The 21,522-nt window shown below is 66.1% G+C and overlaps 1 protein-coding gene across 1 annotated transcript; it reads right to left on the bottom strand.

Annotated features, from left to right (window-relative positions):
* Window positions 1-3,534: 3,534 nt before the first annotated feature.
* On the bottom strand, window positions 3,535-15,149 carry LOC123351743 (phospholipid-transporting ATPase ID-like). Its single transcript, XM_044991337.1, has 12 exons — window positions 15,016-15,149; window positions 11,239-11,306; window positions 10,247-10,305; window positions 9,000-9,113; window positions 8,665-8,763; window positions 8,316-8,377; window positions 7,965-8,037; window positions 7,596-7,666; window positions 6,722-6,801; window positions 5,432-5,590; window positions 4,285-4,373; window positions 3,535-3,735 (listed from the first exon to the last, which is right to left on the bottom strand). The coding sequence occupies exons 2-12, from the start codon at window positions 11,267-11,269 to the stop codon at window positions 3,535-3,537; spliced, it is 1,038 nt and encodes a 345-aa protein (XP_044847272.1). The 5' UTR covers window positions 11,270-11,306; window positions 15,016-15,149.
* Between the last annotated feature and the right edge of the window lie 6,373 nt (window positions 15,150-21,522).

The raw sequence follows: 21,522 nt of genomic DNA, 5'->3' as shown, positions 1-21,522 counted from the left end.
CAGTCCCCACAGGCCCCTGCCGCCCTCCGCCCCACTGTTCACAGGATCCCCCCGGGCCCGGCTCACCGATGACGGACATGCGCTTGCGGACATTGTTGAAGTCCAGGATGGCCAGCAGCTGGTAGGTGACGGCCCGGCCCAGCTCCTGCACCGTGATGGTCTTGGGCGTGCGCGAGCGGAAGACGAAGCTGAAGTTCCTGGCGGCCGTGACCAGCGCCCCCTCGTCCGGGGACTGCGCCTTGTAGTACAGCTCCCCTGGGGGGGCACGGCGGGGGGGGGTCAGCGCTGGGCCTCCACCACCAATGCCCCCCATGGGAGACGGGCCGAGCTCCCCTGCACCCCCAGGGGACAGCCTGAGCCCCCCGGGAGGCCACCCACCTTCGCTCCTCTCCTCGGACATGACGGTGTGGCAGAGCGAGAGCAGGCGGAAGAACTCGTGCACATGGGGGTTGCCCAGCTGCACGGCCTGCAGCAGGCTGGCGTCCCAGAACCGGAACCGCGGGTCGGCCAGAGGGTTGAAGGAAAAGTCGACCGGCTCCGTCCTCTAGGGAGGGGGAGAGAGTTACCCCCCCGTCCGGCCCCTGCCATGGCCTGGGGCACCCCAGAGCCACGGAGCGGCCTGGAGGGCAGGACTCCCCCTTGAAATGCAGAGACCACCCCCTGCACCCCCAGCCCCCGACGGAGCCCATCTCCCTGGGACTCCCCACTCCACCTCGGTCACCTCCCCCCCGGGATGGGGCAGCTCATACCTCCCCCAGCTCCGCCTTGTGCCCGAGCACGTCCAGCACGTCACCTGCAAACGCAGAGGGCAAAGGGTTAACACGGGGACACCTGCCAGCACAGCACCGCGGGTGGGGGGATGCTGGGAACCCCACCCCACAGGAGCTGCGCTCTCCCCAGGACAGAGCCGCCCAGTGGAACGAGCAGCTGCCCCCGTCCCACCCAGCTCCACCCACTCACCCCCCCAGCGGCCACAGACCGAGAACGGACGGACATGGGCGGGGGGTAGCTCCTTTGGCAGCAAGCCCCCGGGGTGCAGCAGCCAGAGTGGCTGGTCCCCCGCGGAGCTGCTGCCTGGCATCCGCACGGCGAGGCTAGGACGGCCCTGGCAGGAGGGGTGTCCCGGCGCCCAGGGAGCTGGGGTGCACCCCACAGTAAGCAGAGGGGCCTAACCTGGGGATGGGGAGAGCCCCCACCAGGGCCGGGGGAAGACATCCTCTCCCCCCCCAGGGCCCCGGCCCGGCTCACCGTAGCTGCGCCCGTTGATGGAGCACTTGCTGAAGATCATGATGTTCTGGGTGAGGGTGCCGGTCTTGTCGGAGAAGATGTACTCGACCTGGCCCAGCTCCTCGTTGAGCGTGGTGGTGCGGGCCTCGGCCGGCGTCTGCCGCTGCGCGCAGTACATCTTCTTGTCCCAGTTGATGAAGTAGCTGTGGCCGAGGCGGATCACTTCCACGCTGCACACGGGGAGGGAGGGGACACAGGGCTCGGCACGGGCTGGGCGGGGAGCACCCCCCGGGGGAGCAACCCACTGCCGCCAGCCATGAACCCCACAGCACCCCCGGCGCTTCCATCACAGGGTCAGCACTTACCCTACGGTCACACGGAGCTGGGGCAGAGCCGGGGAGAGAACCCAGGAGTCCTGGCTCCCGGGCCCCCCTCCCCTCTGGGGGGGGGAGAACCCAGGAGTCCTAGCTACCGGCCCTGCTCTAACCACTACACCCCACTCTCCCTCGCAGAGCCGGGAAGAGAACCGAGGAGTCTGGATCCAGGCCCCCGCTGCTCTAACCCATCAGGTCCCCCTCCCCTCTGGGAGGATAGAACCCAGGAGTCCTGGCTCCCAGCCCCGCTCTAACCACTAGACCCCACACTCCTCCCAGAGCCAGGGAGAGAACCCAGGAGTCCTGGCTCCCCGGCCCAGTGCCCACTTTCTGGACCACGCTACCGCCTCCTACATTGGTTGCCAGGGCCCCCACGCTCACACTGACCAACCCAGGCGAGTGCCGGCCAGCCGGAGAAGCGCTGCAAGCCGACGGGCTCAGAGGAAGGGGGGGGGGTTCGAGTGGGAGTGAGGGGCACATCAGCTGACCCCCTGGGAATCCTGCGCCAGGCCCGGCACTAGAGCCATGGGCTAGAGATGCCCCCATCCCCCCGGCAAGTCCCCCCGGCCCCCCCAGCAGGAAATGGAGGAGCTAGGTTCGGGGGCGGGGCGGGCGTGACCGGTTCTTACCTCGGGGCTAAGGGGACAGAACCATGCTGGGAAACGAAAAGAGAGAGAAATTAAAAGAGAGAGAGAAGGGGTGGCAGGGGCAGGGCGAGATGGGCACCGGCAGCTGGGTCAGACAGAGTCGCGCGGCAGCCAGGCCTGGAGGCAGGATGGCACGGGCGGCTCTGTGCCTCGGAGACACCGACTTGTTCCTCCACCAGGGAGCAGCAGCACCGTCGTTCCCCAGCACCCCCCACAAAGACTAGTACCCCCTCCCCGGGCACCCTCCCACACACAGCCCAGCACTGCCCTTCCCTGGCACCCCCCCACAAAGCCTGGTACCCCCTTCCCTGGGCACCCCCTCCCCAGCACCCCCCCACACACAGCCCAGCGCCACCCTTCCCCGTCACCCCCTCCCTGGCACCCCCCACACACACACAGCCCAGTACCGTCGTGCCCCGGCACCCCCCACAAAGCCCGTTACCCCCTCCCCGGCACCCCCACACAGCCGGGCACCCTGTCCCAGGCACCCCCTGACACAGCCCAGCGCTGCCCTTCCTGGCACCTCCACATACATCCCGGAACCTCCCCCACCACACACACACAGCCCAGCACCTCCCCACACACACACAGCCCAGCACCCCCTCTCCAGCACCCCCCCCACACACACAGCCCAGCACCCCCTCCCCAGCACCCCCCCCACACACACACAGCCCAGCACTGCCCTTCCCCGGCACCCCACCACAGCCAGACACCCTGTCCCTGGCATCCCCCTGACACAGCCCAGCACCTCCTTCCCGGACACCCCCCCCCCCACACACACACAGAGCCAGGTACCCGCCTCCCCAACACCCTCCCCCCAAACACAGCCCAGCACCTGCCCCCCAACACAGACAGGTACCCCCTCCCCGGGTGCTCTCACACACACAGAGCCCAGTACCCTCTCCCCAACACCGCCACACACACAGCCAGGTTCCCTGTCCCCAGGCACCCCCCTCAAACAGAGCCTGGTACCCCCTCCCCGCACCTCCCCACCCCCCACAGCCTGGTACCCACTCCCTGGGCCCCCCTCTCCACTGGACTCCTGTCCCTCCCCCCATCTCCACCACCCCACACTCCCTGGATTCCCCTCCATGCACCCTCTTTCCCAGAGCCCCCCCAATCACAGGCCCTTTGCCTTGGGCTTCTACCCGTATCTCCCATGTGCCCACCTCCCCGGCCTTCCCAGGCGGCCCCACCGGGCCTGGGCTTCTGCCCCCCAAGTGACGGTGTCCCCTGCCCCAGGGAAGCGCCGGCAGCAGCCCCCAGCCCTGCGCCCCAGGCGCTGCCTACCTGACGTAGAGCGAGATGGGCACCACGGTGTTGAGGATGATGATGTAGGACCAGAAGGAGAGGAAGCCAGAGAAGAAGGCACTGTCCACCGCCGTGTCCCAGGGCAGGTAGATCTGGAAGCAGGCTCCCACCTCGTGCTCCCAGATGGCATTGCCGATGGCCAGGATTACCCCCATGCACACCAGGAACCCGAAGATCTGCCAGAGGGAGGGCAGGGGTCAGAGTGCATAGAGAGACTGGCACTGCTCCCCAGCCCGGGATCGGGGCCGGCCGCACCCCCGGGGGCTGGGGCCACGTCCCCCAGCCCGGGATCGGGGCCGGCCGCACCCCCGGGGGCTGGGGCCACGTCCCCCAGCCCGGGATCAGGGCCGGCCGCACCCCCGGGGGCTGGGGCCACATCCCCCAGCCCGGGATCGGGGCCGGCCGCACCCCCAGGGGCTGGGGCCATGTCCCCCAGCCCAGGATCGGGGCCGGCCGCACCCCCGGGGGCTGGGGCCTCTGCGGTTCTTTATTCCATCCCAGGTTTAAAAGCTTCCAGGAACATCATGTCCTGGCACCTTGGCACCACTAGAGGGCAGCCCCTGCCCTCTGCCCCCAGAGGGGAGGGACGGGAGGGCGGCAGCTCCGGGTGCCACACACTGGAGCCGACGGCGCTGCTGCTCCACGGTAACGGAACCAGCACACGGCAGATCTTCCACCCACCAGGGGCGTCTCCCCTACCCACAGCCCCCGTCTCACCCACACACCCAGAGCACCAGCGTGTTCATCAGCCGGTCGATGCTTGTCCTCTTGAACTTGGTCCTCCCGCTGTTCTGCATCAGCTTGGTGTCGGGACCTGGGGGGTGGGAAACACGTCACCGGGAGCCCCCACCCCAGTGCCCGCCGGGACCCTCCCCTCCCGGCCCGTGCGGAGGGACCCCGTGTGACGAAGTGGGGGGGGTTCTAGGTTTCTCTGTGTTTCCCAGTGGGTTGCATGCACAGGGGGTGGGACTCAGTGTCCCCGGGTGTTACTGGTTTAAGGAGGGAGGGGAGAGGGAGTTTGTTGGTACAAAGGACCGGAGAGGGAATTGGGACGCCGGCCGATGGCCTGGAGGATGGAGACCCCAGCGACTGGTGACCCGGAGACCCGGCTCAGGAGTCACAGCCGGTTCTGGCCAGTGGGGGACAATGGGCTGCGGGGAGAGGACCCCAGTGACCTGACCAGCCGGTTCCAGCCAGAGGGGCCAGAGGAGGCTGAGTGCAGAGGAGACCCAGGCCTTCCTGTTTACGACCCTGTTTCCCTGGGGAGAAGCCAATGGACAGAGGGGGCCTGGGGCCAGGGTATGGGAGGCCCAGCTGGGAAGCAGGGGGGCTCAGGGCTGGAGAGGGGGAACAGGCAGAGCCCCCCTGGCTGCAGGGGGACTGGGATGTGCTGAGGGAGGCCAGGCCTGAGGCCCGGAGAGTTTCCTGTGCTGGGTTCAGACGCTCAATAAACCTCCTGTGTTACACGGGCTGAGAGTCACTCCCGGCTAGAGAACAGGGGGGGCGGGGGGAGGAGTCGAGGCCCGGGGGGCCCAGAGCGAGGGGACTCCCTGAGGGGCCCACGGCAGAGACAGACGTGCTGAGGCTCAGAGAGCTGCGGCTCCAGGAGGTGGAGGGGCCTGACCCCGGGAGAGTGGACCCCCGAGAAGGGCTGTCGCACTGAAAGGGGCACCCCCCACGGACCGCACGGGGCCAAGAGTGGGCACGATCTGTGAGTCCGTGACACCCCGCTGAAGCTCTGCCTGACACCTGGTCGCTCATAGGGCCGGGAACAGCCCCCTCCATGGGGAGGACTGATTACATGGCAGAGCAGGCTGTGGGGAGAGGGGACAGGCCCCGGCGTTAACACAACCATCCCCCCCACGCCCCCACCTGCGAAGACGACGAGGCCGAAGCACCACTCGGTGTTGCGGAGCATGCAGCCCCGCAGCAGCATGTTCTGGTTGCTCAGCTGGTATTTGTTCTCCTTCCAGTACAGGGTCCCGCTGAACTTGTCCAGTTTGTTGTTGGGGGGCTCGCAGATCACCTCACCTAGGGAGAGAGCCAGCAGCCTGGTACCCCTCAGCCCAGCCCCACAGACTGCGGGCAACCCGGGCGCGGGGGCTGGGATTCAGGCTGGGCTGAGCGCTTCATTCAGACCTTCCCGGCCCCTCCCAGCATGGGGCGCTGGAGGGAGCGGGGCAGGAGCAGTGCTGGGTCCGGGGACGAGCCACCTGCACCTACACTGAAGGAGACTCTGCCCCCTACACCCCGGTGACACAGATACACCTGGCAGGAGCCGGCAGGTCGATCACCCCGTGTCTGACCATCTCCTCAGTACCTGGCCCATGGGGTCGGCACTGCGAGGCGTGTGTGTGGGAAACAATTTCAGAGCGAGGTGCCGTGAGAGGGGAGGCAGGGAGCTGCCCCAGGCTGCTGGGGACAAGGACACCCGCCAGACAGCCTGTTTCCTGGCCGGAGACCTCCAGGGACCAGCCACCCCCGAGCGCTCTTGGCAGAGGTGTGTCGGGGCAGAACCGGCCCAAGGGGTGACCCCTGACAGGGACTCCGCCAGCAGGGGCTGCCTCAGGGGTCTCAACTCTCTGGCCGGGACAAGCGCTGCAGGGACCAGGCAGCGGGCGAGAAATGCCGAATGAGACAGGAAAGCCGCTGGTTACTAAGGCCAGGCTATAAACTGCGTCTTACGTTTTCCTTTTACCTGCGGCCGTACGTTCCCAGACCCTGAGCCTGGCCTGAGCTGGCCTCTCCCTCGAGCTCTGCTAAACCAACGGCACCTTGGCTTTACTCCAAACCAGCCAAAGTGCCTCCTGCTAAGGAGAGTGTCGAACTGGGGGGAAACCAGGGACCCGGGGGCCCTGCTTCCCTGGAGTTGGTGCCCACTGGGGGTGCCGGAAGCTGGGGACGGGGCACTCGAGTGTACCGACGTGGGCTGCACGGGGAAAGGGGAGGGCTCCCGGAGCGCCTGTGTGGCCAGCAGCTGGGGGCTGGGCAGCGTTTCCCCTGGTGGGCACAGACTGGGCTCCCTCCCGCTGTGAGCAAGGGGTAGGAATTTACCCCCAACCCCTCAGGTAACCCCCAAAAGTGCCACCCCCCAAAGCACGTAATGAGAATGCAGAGAGAGAACGGCTGAGCGTGCAGGGCTGCCCTGGCCCCCGCACTCACCATCAAACCGGGCCAGCTTGCAGATGTCCCCCAGCTCCGAGGTGACAGGAATGGCCTGGCGCACTTTCATGTTGGTCTCTCTGGAAGGAGGAGAGGCAGCGTGGGCCGGGGCGAGGGCACAGAACAGGGGCCCGGGCACCTGGCCCCATTCCCTGCCCAGCCTGGGTCTGTCTCGTGCATGTAGCGCGAGTGCTGGGGACAGGCCGTCTCCCGCTGCGTCTGTGCAGCGCCCAGCGCGATGCCCCTGTCCTGGCCGGCGGCCGTGCCAGCGCGGGAACGGCCTGCGATCGCGCTGGGCAGCAACTCACTGGGCTTGGCGCTACCAGCCTGAGGGTGCCAACGGGGGGACGAACTGCTCCAGGGCAGAGCTGTGTCACGAAGCTGGCCAGGGCGGCCTGGCTGGGTCTTCACTCAACCCCCCCTGGGGATGGAGGGGCCGCAAAGACCGAGCAAGCGACGCTCACCCCCGGGACTCTCCTGAATTCAGCCGGGATAAGGGCTGGCTTTGGGGAGAGACACAGCGCCGGCTGTGTGGGACGCGGGCCAGGTCAGCCGATAACGTAACCTTTATTCTGTGGGCGAGTCTCGGACTCCCCACACTGGGCTCCGGGGCCAGGAAACCCAAGTGCTCTGAAAACACTGCCGGGTGCCCTGCCAACGCCAGCAGCGGCCGCAGGCGTCTGGCTCAGTCGGACTCGCTGGGCAGAACTGACGGGGCCAAGCAGGAGGCCTGCAGCCCAGAGGCTCGGTCTGGGAGGCGCTGAGGCCCCACGCTGCCCCCGGCTTGCAGATCCTGCTGGCTCTGAATGCCCTTGCCGACGGATGCAGCATCCATGCTGGGTGCCCCCCACACCCCTAGAGGCTGGTCACTCACCCGTCGAGCTCGGCCGTCTCTATGTAGCACAGCCCATGGGGTTCGCTGCTGGAGAGGAGCAGGAGGTCAGCCTGTCGGGGGAGAGGAACAGCCAGGGCTGAGCTGCCATGGGGGTCCCTGCCGCCTCCCCCAACCCTGACGTTCCGTATCCCTGCCACTGGGGGAGACGCAGGCTCCTCGCCCTGCCGAGACCCAGACAGGCCAGCCTGCCGCCGGCTGCCCAGACCGCCCCTTGCCAAGGCGGCAGGCGCTAGCGCATCCCCCGGGGAGGACCCCTCACCCCCAGGACAGGGGAGAGACTCCTGCCCCCCACCTAGAAGGCACCTCTGGGTTGGGAGCTCCCCACACAGGCCGCAGGGCTGGACTCACCGCCACAAAGTGGTTGTTCTCCAGCTTGATGATGTCTCCGACGCGCACGTTCATCCACTGCTCCTGCTGGAGGCTGAGGGGGCGGGAGGAGCAGAGTCAGGGGGGCCAGGGAGCAGGAGCCCCTCCCTCCCCATCTCAGCTGTGCCTGTGCTCCAAGGGCTTTCCCTGCCCGAGCCCTGAGAGCAGCGGCTCTGAACCACCCCCCCTCAACCCTTCTTCAGAGGTGACCTGCTCCCCCAGCCCCTCTCCCATGGGACTTCTGTGCCGGATGCTGGGGGAGGCAGACAGCCCATCTTCAGCTGGGGAACCTGCCTCCCTGTGGCCCCCCAGGGGCTCCCCCAGGACACTCACGTTCCGTTGATCAGCACCTGAGATTGGCGATTGTTCACCTGGTTGTCGCTCTTGTGGCGGAACTGGAAGGGGAGGGCAGAGACCTCGGTCAGGGGATCCCAGGAGGGGCCCCATTCCCCCCACCTGCCCCCAACTTGGGCTGCCGAGCCTGGGCCTTCCCAGGAGTGGGGGGGACAGCAGCTTGGCCTGGCAGTGCCCGTCCCCCTGCCCCCGAGCAGCACCCTGCTCCATCCTGACCCCACACTGGACAGCGAACCCAGCTTCACCTCCCCATGCCCAGGGGCAGCTGGAGGGAATGCTGCTTCCCCCCAGCACCCTGCCCCCACCCCGGGCACGGCGCGGCACTCACGTAGTCGTCAGTGGCATCTTTGACAGCTGTGATAGTTAAGACGAGAACCAAAGGCACGATGGTGGTGAACCAGGAGAGCGAGGAGATCTGGGGGATCAGCTGGAGAGAGGGGGGTGGGGTTACACACAAAGGGCACCCCACCATCGCCGCCCCACGGACCCCAGCGCTACCCAGCCCGGCCAGCAGGGGGCACCCGTGCAGGGAGGGATGCTCCATGCAGAAGGCACTGGACCCCCCTAGCCTAGGCAGGGATCCCCAGCAGGGTTCCACCCGGGGACCCCCCCAAGCCAGTCACTGTATGGTACCCAGGGAGGGAGGGGCCGTGTCCCCCCCACCTGCAGGATGAGGAGAAAGAGGAAATAGGTGTTGGCCACTTCCTGGAACTGCTCGAAGAGGTTGACGGGCAGGAAGGTGATGATATTGTACTTGGAGGTCTGGATACAGTTACTCTGGAGAGAGACGGGGGGAGATGGGCAGGATTAGGGGAGACACAGACCACGAGTCCCACCCTGAAGGGCCCAACCCCAGCCATGGGGACCCCCTAAGAATCACCCCCCCCCAGCTCTCCTAGATTCCACTCGCCCCAAGGCTCAGAGAGGAGGAAAACCACTGTCTGAGCTGGCAGCCCGGACTCCTGGGTTCTGCTCCCAGCTCTGACTCGGAGGGGCCCTCTCTCGGCCTCTGTTTACCCCCCTGTACATGGGGGGGGGGAAATGTCGATAGCCCCAGGAGGAAGGACGGGGCGAACAAGCAGAACCAGCATCTCTGGAAGTGATGCCGGCCCCACCCTCTGACAGCTCACCAGGCAGGGCACCACCACCGCCCAATGCCAGACCCCCGCCCCGCCGAGCTGTCCTGAAATAGCACCAAGAAGAGCAAGAGGCTGGGCCCAGGGAGCAGCTAAAAATAACCTTTCCCTGCCCCCTCCCACAGCAAAAAAAAAAAAGGGGGGGGGAGGCCAAGGTGAACTGCTCCCATCCCCACACCGCAGCGCTGGCGGAAGCAGCTGGTTAATTAGCCAGACAAGTAAATGCGTCGGGGACTCCCGTGGGCCCTCCAGAAGCCAGGGGGAGGGAGGTGTGGTGCCCGGCTGTGGTGGCAGCCACCCCCCTCCCAGCTGGGACGTCCCAGCGCCTTCAGCTCCGCGTTATTAATAGATACTCAGCAGCAGAATTTTCTCATGGACAAAAGCCCATTTTTAGCTCCTACCCCCCGACCCCTAGAGGAGTCAGACGAGGACGGTGACCCGCAATCCAGAACCACGATCCCCCAGCACTGTACGCCCCACATCCCCCAGGCAGAGCCACCCCCCCAAGACCCGCATTTCCCCGCTGGGCCCCACGCCCCCAGCCCCACGCGGGGAACCCAAGCCAGAGCCCGCCTCGGCAGTAACCCTGCTCAGGAGAGGAGAGCAGAGTTAGGGGCGTGGGGACAGATGGGGAGAAACCTTTGGGGTGGGACTGGAGACAGAGAGTCTATGGGTCACTGACCCCCACCCCATCAGCCATGCCCAGCCCCTCTGCCCATACTAGCCAGGCCCTGCAAGGCAGGGGCAGTCGCCACACCCCTCCGTGGCACTCACCGCATACTGGAACTTTTCGTTGTACTCTCGGGCGTTGGCCTTCACCCGCCTTTCTTCCTCTGCAACAGAACCCGGGTTAGCCGGAGCCCGATGGGCCCTGGCACATGCCCCCCGCCAGGGCCACTATGCCAGCCCATGGCCAACACTCCGGGTACAGGATAACCTTGATGGGACATGGGCCCACCCTCCCTGCAAGCTCTGCCGGTGCCCCTCACTCCCGACCTGCAGCCCCCCAGCTCTGCTGGGCCCCTCAATCCAGACCCACAGCCCCCCAGCTCGGCTGGGCCCCCCAATCCTGACCCACAGACCCCCAGCTCGGCTGGGCCCCCCAATCCCAACTTCCAGCCCCCCAGCTCTGCCGGTGCTCCTCACTCCCAACCTGCAGCCAGGGGCGGCTCTAGACATTTCGCCGCCCCAAGCAGGGCGGCGTGCCGCGGGGGGCGCTCTGCCGGTCGCCGGGAGGGCGGCAGGCAGCTCCGGTGGACCTCCCGCAGGTGTGCCCGCAGAGGGTCCGCTGATCCCGCGGCTTTGGTGGACCACCGGAACCGCGGGACCAGCGGACCCTCCACAGGCATGCCTGCGGGAGGTCCACCGGAGCCACCTGTTGCCCTCGCGGTGCTGACAGAGCGCCCCCCGCGGCATGCCGCCCCAAGCACGCGCTTGGCGTGCTGGGGCCTGGAGCCGCCCCTGCCTGCAGCCCCCCAGCTCAGTTGGGCACCCAATCCCGACCCGCAGCCCCCCAGCTCGGCTGGGCCCCTCAGTCCTGACCCCCAGAAGAGAAGCAATGTCTGCAGTGTACGTCCGGTTCCATGGAACCCCATTGGCACCAAAACCCTTCACTGCCCCCAGACGATAGCCCCCCGCCCCAATGACTTTAGCCTCATTTAAATATTTAAAGGAACTCTGCTCCAGCAGTGGGTGGGACGAGCAGAAGGAAAATGTGACGCTCCCCATTACACGGGCCCGCCTCCCGGGGCCAGAGGACCTGTTACCTGGCGGGTGTTTTTTTGCACACAGCTCCATGGCATCCAGGTCCGGCTAGTCAGGCCCATGGGAGACCCTGCACCAAGGGGAAGGGGGAGAGAAACACATCAGGAGAGCCAGAGACCCCCCTTCCCACCCTGCGGCTCCAGGACCCACAGCCCAGAAAGTGCCGGCAGCTTCTACGGCTCCCCCCAACTCCCTCCTGGGGGCTGAGGGAAGGGAGGGAATTGGGGGTGATTGTGATCAAGTCAAACTGACCAGAGCCAACACAACCTGAACCCCTCAGTGCCAACCAGCGATGCCCCCCCGCTGCACACAGACCTCTGTCCGTGCTCCTCGGTTCCGACCTGCAGCCCCCTGCTACCGCAGCCCTGCCCCCCATCGCTCAGCAGTTGTTCTAGTAAGTCCCTAGACGCACCCCAGTCTCTGCACCCCCTTCCCACTCTGGGGGATAGTCCCGGGGATCCCGCGCCCGATGGGGCCCGTGGGGAGTGGAGGCAGCCCCAGCTGGGGGAGCTGCTCCCTAGGAGCCTCCCCGCCCAGCAGGGTGAGCAGCTCCAGGACACAGCTCAGCTACGCAGCCCCAGGACACGTGGCTGTGGGACCCTGGGGCAGGGCTCAGACCCCTCACGTCTGGCTCGCTGAGCCTCCTCCCACGCCCGCCCGTACGTGGGCAGCCAGGAGCTAGGATGGCAGCCGCTCGCTTGTAGCCGGCCTGCTCCAGGCTGGGCGTGGGGGGAACGCACAGTACAGGCCCCGTTCACATGCTGTCGACAGAGGCGCTGCGTATGGTGCAGGGCCTGGAACCACCGTCCCTTGTGCCCAGGCCTGGCCCTCCCAACCTGCCCCAGACACACCCGATGAGCCAGGTTACTAGGCCGCACAGCTCTGCGCATGGCCCCCGTGGAGACACGGAGCTCAGGGCCGGCCCCAGGGGTCTGAGACAGTTGCTGCTGGGCTCAGCATGGCGGGAGCCTCAGAACGATCAGACCTGGGGCGACAGGGAATCACGCAGCCCCACACATGGCAGCACCCGGGGGCTTGGCCGTTTCCTGTCCAGTGTCCATGGGCAGCAGGGACAGCAGCGTCTGGAGCTCCTGCCTGGCCCACCCCACAGGGAGATGTCTCCAAGCCGCCCAGAGAGCCGGAGCCCCAGGCATTCAGCTCCCAGGCAGAGCACCCTGCCCAGGGAAGGGAGGTAGCTGGAGGCTGCTCCCAGAGACCCTAGCGCAGGGAACCTGGGCGCAAGGCCCTGCCTAGATCTCTTTGCACTATGTCCTAGGAGCCCCAGAGAGGCTGCAGGCAGTTCGACCAGAGCCCCACATGGGTATGTCAGAGCCACTGGCAGCACAGAGAGTACAGCCCCATGCACCCCACTTCCCTGCTCTAGCAGCCCCCCAACTTCCAGAGGGGAAACTGAGGCACGGAGGCTGGCTGGCCCAGTGGTTCGGGTGCTGGTCTGTGACTTGGAAGACCTAGGTTTAGTTCCCAGCTCAGACAGTCTCCCTGTGAAGTGGGAAGGGTCTCTCTCCCCCTGGGTGTCTGTGCAGCCCCTGGCACAAGGGGGTCCCAATATGCTGCTGCTGCCAGCACATCCCCAGCTCGGCTCTGACTCCCCTCCAGGCTCCTGGAGAGTCCCCCAGGGCTCCCTCTCCCCGGATAACACTGCCACGGGCCTCCATCAGTGACACACCCAGCGCAGGATGAGGCCACGGAGGTGTCACTGAGGCAAGAGCCTGAATGGTGGGGAAAGGCTGCACAGGCAGTGGCACAGCCGGGCAGAGAACCCAGGTGTCCTGGCTGCTCATCACGCCCCTGCGTGTGGTCACGAGGTGCAGGTCAGAGAGCCAGGCCCAGCAGCCACATCATGACCTGAAAGCGGAGCGACAGGAAATGGAGGGGGATGGGTCAGAGGCAGTAGGTGCAGAGACCATAATGAAGGGGGGAGGGGGGAGCCTGAAGCACGTGGAGCCCGAGACGGGGGGTGGGGGGAGGGCCCCTGCTTCACCCCCCTCCCTGCCCCATGCCCACACCGCTGGGGACTCCACAGGTGGCAGCAGCTGGGCCTTGGGGGCAGAGAACACCCCAGGAGAGGCTACCCAGAGCAGAGAGACCAAGCCAAGGCTGCAGGGGCACCACAATCTAGTAGCCCAGGCCCAGACAGGAGCCCGGACTCCTGGGTTCTCTCCCCGGCTCTGGGAGGGGAGCGGGGTCTAGTGGTTAGAGCAGGGCGGGCTGGGAGCCAGGACTCCTGGGTTCTCTCCCTGGCTCTGGGAGGGGAGCGGGGTCTAATGGTTAGAGCAGGGCGGGCTGGGAGCCAGGACTCCTGGGTTCTCTCCCTGGCTCTGGGAGGGGAGCAGGGTCTAGTGGTTAGAGCAGGGCGGGCTGGGAGCCAGGACTCCTGGGTTCTCTCCCCAACTCTGGGAGGGGAGCGGGCTCTAGTGGGGGGTGAACAGGTCTCCTCTCCATGCCCCTCACCCCCACTAGGGGCGTGTAACCCCTAGAGTATTGGGGGCAGACAGCTCGGACGGCACGCAGGGCCTCCGTCTGCCTCTGCCCGCACAGTGCCCAGCGCCACAGGGCCGCGGCACCAGACCCCTCCTGCCTGGCTGCAGCTGCTGGGAGGAGGCTGATCTGGGACAGGGCACCCAGCTGGGACACCAGGGAGCTCGGTCCCATTCCTGGCTTTGCCACCCGCTCCCCGAGGGCCCTTGGACCCATCACTGATGCCCTCTGGGCCTCCGGTGCCAACTGTAAAAGGGGAGAATAATCCTGCCTAGGCCCATTCAGATGGTGATTGCAGGGACTGCGTTTCCCTGGGTCTGCACAGCGCCCGGCACAACGGGGCGGCCCCGATCCTCAGTCCGCCTGGCACAAGGGGGCGGCCCCGGGTTCTCGGTCAGGGCACGGCATAAGGGGGCGGCCCTCAATCTCGGGCGGGCCCCCCCGGTGCTACTCTGACATGCAGAATAAGACTAAAAGAAACAGCCCCAGGGGACCTGGCTGATTTCTGCGCCCAGGGGCCAGTTGGGCTCCCTCAGCCCCTGGTGGGGGGGGGGGCAAAGGCTCCCCCCAAAACCCATCTGCCAGGTTTAAATACGTCTCCAGCGCATTTGGAGCCAAACCCAGCTGGGCTGGGACCCCCCCAGCTCCCCCCACACGCGGTCAGACCCGTGGGGCGCGGTCCCCACGTGGGGGTGGCGGGCACGGGGGGGGGTTGGACTCCAACTGGGGCGTACAGAGCCCGGGGGTAAATCTGTGCCTCTTGCACGGGGGGTCTGGGTCCCCACCCCCCACCCCAGGGAGCGGCCCAGGCCGGGATGCGGCGCGGGCCGGGGGGGCTCTCCCAGCCCGGGTGACACGAAAGCAGATTCTGCTCCAGCCGCAGCCTGAGCCAGAGCCAGAGCCGGGCCGCACAGGCCCCCCCAGCCCGCGCCAAAACCGGAGCGGGGCTGGGAAAATCCTTCCCCGCGGCGTCCCCCGCTGCCGGGCGGAGAAACTGGGAGCAGATCCCGCATCGTCCTCCTGCCTCCCCCCGCCCCGCAGCATCCCCCTCCCCCCCTGCAGGAGCCCCCCTTCCCGCATCACCTCCCCCCCCGCCCGAGCCCCCCCCCGCATCACCTCCCCCCCGCCCCGTCCTGCCCCCTCCCCCCCTGCAGGAGCCCCCCCTCCCTGCATCACCTCCCCCCCTGCAGGAGCCCCCCTTCCCGCAGCACCTCCCCCCCCGCTCCCTCCATCACCTCCAGGAGCCGCTGCCCCCCCCGCTGCAGAGACCCCCCCCTCACCTCTGCGAGCAGCCCCCCCGCCCCGTCCTTGCAGCGGCGGGGGCGCGGGGCGCGGGGGGAGGCGGCCCCGGTGCTGCGCTCACAGCCCCATGGCGGCCCCGCCGCAGCCGCAGCCCCAGCTCGGTGCCAGCGCCGGGGGCCGGGGGCGGAAGTGATGACAGAGGCAGAGCCCGGCCGGCTGCGGAGCTGCCAGGGGGGGGGGGCTGGGGGGCGGGTTAACCCCTGGCGCGCCGGGGGGGCGGGATCCGCGGGGACCCTCCGCGGCTCCTGCCTGGGAACCGGCCCCGGTGCAGCCCCTGGCCGCGGGGACCCCCCGCCCGGCCCCCGGGACCCTCCCCCGGCCCCCAGACCTGGTACCTCCCGCCCGGCCCCCCGGGACCCTCGCCCGGCCCCCCAGACCTGGTGCCCCCCGGGACCCTCCCCCGGCCCCCCAGACCTGGTACCCGGCCCCTCCCCCAACCCCCCCCGGGACCCTTCCCTGGCCCCCCAGACCTGGTACCCGGCCCCTCCCCCAACCCCCCCCGGGACCCCTTCCCCGGCCCCCCAGACCTGGTACCCCCCGCCCGCCCCCCGGGACCCTCCCCGGCCCCCCAGACCTGGTACCCGGCCCCTCCCCCAACCCCCCCGGGACCCTTCCCCGGCCCCCCAGCCCTGGTACCCCCCGCCCGCCCCCCCGGGACCCTTTCACCAGCCCCCCCAACCGTGGTACCCGGCCCCTCCCTCAGCCCGCCCCCCAGGACCCTTCCCCTGGCCCCGGGACCCTTCCCCCGGCCCCGGGACCCCCCGCCTGCCCCCCGGGACCCTCCCCCGGCCCCCCAGCCCTGGTACCTAGACCCTTCTCCGGCCCCCCCGGGACCCTTCCCCCGGGACCCTTCCCCCAGCCCTGGTACCCGGCCCCCAGACCCTTCTCCGGCTTGTCCTGACCCGGACCCCCTCCCTCGGCCCTCTCCGGCCCCTTCTCCGGCCAGCCCTGACCTGGTACCCTGCCCCCTGGACCCCCTGGACCCTCCTCTGGCTAGTCCTGACCTGGTATGCGGCCCCCTGGCCCCTTCTCTGGGTAGCTCAGTGCTCACCTGGTACCCCCCCCCCGACCCCTGTCTCGCTCCTTGGCCTGCCCGGCTCCTTCTCTGCCTGCAGTGCTGTGGTACCCTGTGGTCCCAGCCGCGCAGAGAGACAAGGTGGGTGAGGGAGGATCTTTTATGGAACCAGGCTCTGGGGGGGAGAAGGTTTGGAGCTCGGCTCAGCTGTTCTCCAGGCCTGGCCATGCTGGGTGAGAGCTGGAAAGCCCGTCCCTGACCCCACCTGGTCACCCTGGCATTCATCTGGCTCCGAACTGATCACCAGGCTGCTGCTCAGGCCATGCCAAGCAAACCCGGCAAGGCAGCCCCTACCTCACCGCCACATCGCCTGGCTGCTAATGCTCAAGCGTGATTTTATGGTTAACGTCAATGGTCCCACCCACCCAGTCCCACATGCAGCCCCTGACCCCGGCCTGGAGCCGCAGTCCCACTCCAAGAGCCATCTGTGTGTTTTACACCCTGTACAGTGCTGTAGTGACTGGTACGGCCAGCAGGGGACGCCCTCCTGCTGCCCACCCCGGGCACAGTGCCACCCACCCATGGAGATGGCAGCAGCTCTGGGGCATGACACAGACACGGCCGCTCTGCACTGCATGCTGGGCCGGTAGCCTCCACGTTGGCTGGTGCTGTCCCTGCAACCACGTCACCCCTCACTGCAGAGCAGCCACCTCTGGCGGCAGCTGTCCCCACCCTGCACACACAGGAGGCTGCCTTTAGCCTGGAGGAGGATGGGGGGAGTGGGGGTGGCTAGGAGGAAAGGGGTGGGACTGGGAGTCACACAGGTTTATAACGGGCTGGGGGGGAGCCATGGGACATTTACACCCCAGCCCTAGGGAACAGTCGGGCACAGTCCTGCCCTTGGCCCCGGAGCTACCTCAGCTCAGCGTGTTATACCAATATCATAAAAACCAGCAGGATCTTACTAAGAGGGGTAAGGCAGAGATGCCACATTTATTGCAAATATAATAATAAGGCAAAAGATAAAAATAAACAACGTTGTTTTACTACTTATTCCTATTACTACTTATTTCTTATACACACACGACACACCCATATATATATTTATTTACACAAACATTCATTCAGGTTCTGTATAGGTGTTATAGTTACCAGCCTAGACGCTGCTCAAGCCAAGTTACTGGCCAGGTATCTTGGTCATGAGGATGGAGCCGAGTCTGTGTCAGATGCACCTGATGCTCCTGGAGGCTGGCAGCAGAACCAGGGACTCAAAGTCCTTAGTTTTTAGAGTCCATTTTTATAGGAATTAATTCCTGTTAGTTTATGGGAACCGTTTCATCCTGCTGTTGTTGGCTTAATTAGCAGATGGCACATTCCTGGTGGCTCCATACTGTTTACAGTGGCACATTCCTTTCAGGTGTTTGGGGTGGATCCCAGTTTACCCTCCGGGGGGTTGTCTGGTGGTCCACTTGACACATTCTTCGGTCGATGGATGGATCCTTTCCAGGATGGCACCTCCCTAACCATTCATGTACATTAAACATTTATCAACATACATTCCATATCTTAACCATATTTTAATTTACTGTCTCCACCACTTTTGGGGTGTGTGTTAATTCCTATGAGATTCCAGGCCCTGTAATCACAGAGGGTGGGAGTCTGTTTACATTGTATCAATTACAGCTTAAGACTAGCCTAGTGTTTACTTCAAGAACAAAGTCAATTAACTTGTTTGTAAGTTTTACATAGTAATGGAGTATCTTTCACAGGACAGATACAATCAGTGTTTTCTGCAGACAGGAGCTTACAAGTTTTAACATAAGAACTTAAAAGATTTTTGTACTTGGTGAGCCTGGGGGGTCACTGTCACTTGGGGGAATCACCGTTAGTACCTTCTTTAATATCCCTACAAGCGCCTGGACCAGGCTAAGCAGCCCAGACTGCTCCAACTCCGGAGGTGCTGGTGACTCTGGGAGCCCTGGAGTAGCAGGCTCAGGGATTGATCAGCAGGGGAATTCCACTGCCCTGCTCCCTTCAGGCCCTTCCCAGCTGGAACCTGGGCCAACCCCTGCTCCGGCTGCCTGCTCCACATTGCACCGTGCCTGGTTCAGCCGAGCCCCCCTGGGGTTTGCTGCACTGGGATCTAGGGAGGAAGCAGCCCAGGGTCTGGGGCAGTCAGGCAGGCCCAGCTTCTGCCTCCCGCCCTGCTCAGCTCACATTCTTGGGCGCTCCTGGAAGGCCAGGGATGCCGCAGCTGGCAGCTGGCGTGTGTGTGTACAAGCCCATGTGCAAGGGGCAGTGGCGGCCTCTAGTGGGGCACATGCGCACCCCAGGAAATGCTGCACCAGGGCCGGGCGTGCTGGCATCATGCTTGCTGGCTGCCTGCCCTGCCAGGCTGTGAGCCTGCCAAGGGTGGGGCGGGGAGATAGCGGGTGCAGCCAGCGGCACGGCCGGGGATGGGACGAGATGCCTTGGCTTTCACTTCCCGTGCTGGGGGCAGCTGGGTCTGTAGGGAGGCAGAGGCTGAGCCAGCCTGGAGCCCCAGGCAGGGGCTCGGCTCAGTGGCAGGCCGCAAACCCAACCCCTAAAGGGGCCCCCTGTGCCTGGCTAATGCTGGCTACACAGCCCTGCTGCTGCCCTCAATCCCAGGCTGCAGCCCCCTGGCCTCCCCCTGTCCGCCTCCTCCTCTGTCCCTATTGGCAACCCCCCCCAGCCCTCTTCTACCAGCCCTAGTGCACTAAACCAGCCCCCCCCCCCACCCCCAGTGTCCTCTGGTGATTTTCTGATGTGCAGGAGCAGAACTTCTGCTGTGGCCCTAACAACAGTTACTGATGCCATTACTACCAGCATGTCTGCTGTGGCCAGCTCAGAGCCCGGGAGCACCAGCCGCTGGCTCTTTCAGGTTGATACCACCGGCGAGGGGGAAGGACCGAGAAATCCCTTGGATCCACACCTGAGGATGCCCGAGGAACCCCAGCGTCCTGCGCCAAGCAGCCACCATGTGCTAATTGCACCGGAATCCACAGGGGCGGCTCTAGGGATTTTGCCGCCCCAAGCACGGCAGGCAGGCTGCCTCCAGCGGTTTGCCTGCAGGAGGTCCTCCGAAGCAGTGGGACCGGCTGACCCTTCGCAGGCAAACCGCCGATTTCAACCTGCCTGTCGCCCTCGCAGCGCTGGCAGAGCACCCCCCGCGGCTTGCCGCCCCAAGCACGCGCTTGGCGTGCTGGGGCCTGGAGCCGCCCCTGGGAATCCATCAGTTGCTCTTGCCAGGATGGGACCTGCTGGTTAATTCCTCAGCGCTGACTTGCAGAGTAGCGGGGCACTTCTCCCCTTCCGCAGTGCTGCCAGGCCTGGGGATCTCGGGTCGCCAGTGGGGTAAGAGTGCTGTCCCTGATCCCTTCTCACCTGGTCACGAGCCAGCCTGCTCCATCTCTGCTTGGGATTTACCTGGAGCCTTCAATCTGTCTGTGTGTCCCCCCCATCTGTAACAGCAGGTTGACCCTGGAGGATGCTACAGGTAGGGACTGCGGCTCAGACATGCGTCTGCACAGGCTTCACCCAGGGGGTGTTAAGGGCAGAAAGATTTCTTGCCCCTCCTATGCCCTGCCTGGCCCAGCCTCCTGCACAAGGATGGATGGCAAAGCTCAGCCCATCTCTGCTCCCGGCTGGGGCTTTTCCTGGGCAACTCCATGAACAGCTGGTAGAGGGCAGAGCCCACAACTGGCCGTGCTGGGGGCGCCCCCTCCAGAGCGCACAGGGCGAGGGGCGGGTCAGACGTGCCAAGGGCCGTGGAGCCAGGGTGTTGGTGGGAAGAGGGCATTACACCGAGCACACGCTGGGCTCCAGGATGCGGGGAGGCCCGGGGGCCAAAGCCCAGCCCTGGCGCAGACGTTGTGGGGGGTCATGCCGCAAACCAGAGCGGACTGAAGCCCAGTTCAATGCCGAGGTGCAGCCGGCAGGGGCTGGGTCCCAGCAGAGCCATGCAATGCAGCACCACGGGGTCCTGGGCTAAATGAAAGGGGGCGGGTGCTCCCGAGCCAGGGCTGTTTTGAGGACAGGCAGGGGGATGCAGGAGGGGGCGGCAGGGAACGTGCCCCTGGCCAGCAGCCCAGCCCACCACAGGCAGGAGCTGCCACCGGAGTTGGTTACATTTCCTGTTGGCTGAAGGGCTCAGTGCAGAGCCCAGAGACATCCCCCCATCCCCTCTATGGGGCTCGAGCTCCCTCTGACCAGCTAAAGGGAACTAGGCAGGAATCTTCCCTCCGCCGGCCCCACCCAGGCCTCTGCCAAGGAGATGGTGCCCAGGGAGTTTTCACTCTCCCCTCTCCTCCAGCTGCCAGCTCAGCGCCAGCGCCAGGCTGGGCCCTTGGGGCTGGCCTGGTGCCCGGAGCTCCCCCACCAGCCAGAGGGGTTTTGCCTTCACCCCCCCAAGACCTGGGTGCCCCCACCTGCCACATATATGGAGTCACAGCCTGAAGTCCCAGGGCTGGTGCAGCCGCAGCAGGAGCCCATGGGGAGGACACGAGCCAGAACCAGCCACCCCCTGGCCCCTGGGGGATGCCCTTGTTCCTGCATTCATGATGCCCAGCATCAGCAGCTCTGTGTCCATCACCTGCCCGAGGAACCACAGGGACAGGGAGCTGATCTGCCCCACTCCCAGCCCCCGCAGGGCAAGGGGCATGGCTGGGGGGAGGCGGGGAGCAGGCCAGCACACACCCCTGGGGGACCTGTATTGGAGCAGACGGGAGCCAGTGTGACTGAGACAGATGCTGGAGGCTGACCCAGTCAGGGCACGGGGGCATCTCTTCCTCTCCAGTTCTCACATCCTGGGCCATGCGGGAAGGGGACCATGGTCCCAGGCGCAAAGGGCTCCGGCCCCTGGAGGTTCACATGCTGGGAGCTGTGGCCCCACGTGGCTGCCATTGGCCCCATCTCATGCCAGTTCAGCCCAGCCTCAGGGCTCCCGGCTGGGAGCAGCCTAGGGTGGGGGCACCTGCCATCACCTTTGTTTTGGGGCAGAGGAGAGGGGCTGCAGCAGCCTGAACTGCCCAGTGACCCCAGCAGGGTGGGCAGCATGGTCTCCGCACAGGCTGGCTCTCAGCTCCGAGGCAATTTGCATAGCAGTACCCAGGACGCTTAGCGCCTCATGGCATGAGGTCAGACTTCAGGCACCAGGGTTCCAGCTGGTTCCTTTCCACCGCTCATTGGGACGTGTCTCGGACTCCCTGCCTCTGCAGCGAAATCAACCGGGTTCCTGGGCACCTGTGGGCGCCCCACCCTTACCTACGCAGGGTGCTGGGACAGAGAGAGAGAAGCCCCACTATGCTCCTGGGGTGGGGACAGCTTGGGAAAGGCAGCACCCTCCCCCCTCCAACCACCCCGGACACCTCACTGTTCCCCTGCTCACCCCAGCACTGTGTAGGCTCCCACCACATTGCGGGGGGCCCTCATTCCTGACCCGCAGCCCCCA

Source organism: Mauremys mutica, chromosome 17, assembly GCF_020497125.1.
Source record: "Mauremys mutica isolate MM-2020 ecotype Southern chromosome 17, ASM2049712v1, whole genome shotgun sequence".
Classification (NCBI taxonomy): Eukaryota; Metazoa; Chordata; order Testudines; family Geoemydidae; genus Mauremys; species Mauremys mutica.
This window is presented reverse-complemented; position numbering and strand designations above follow the sequence as displayed.

Coding starts and splice junctions, on each gene's coding strand:
- LOC123351743 (XM_044991337.1), bottom strand. CDS start 11,269: ATGGAGCTGTGTGCAAAAAAACACCCGCCAG. Junction 6,802..7,595: donor GAGACGGCCGAGCTCGACGG/GTGAGTGACCAG, acceptor TCCTCCTTCCAG/AGAGACCAACATGAAAGTGC. Junction 3,736..4,284: donor TGAACACGCTGGTGCTCTGG/GTGTGTGGGTGA, acceptor TCCCTCTGGCAG/ATCTTCGGGTTCCTGGTGTG.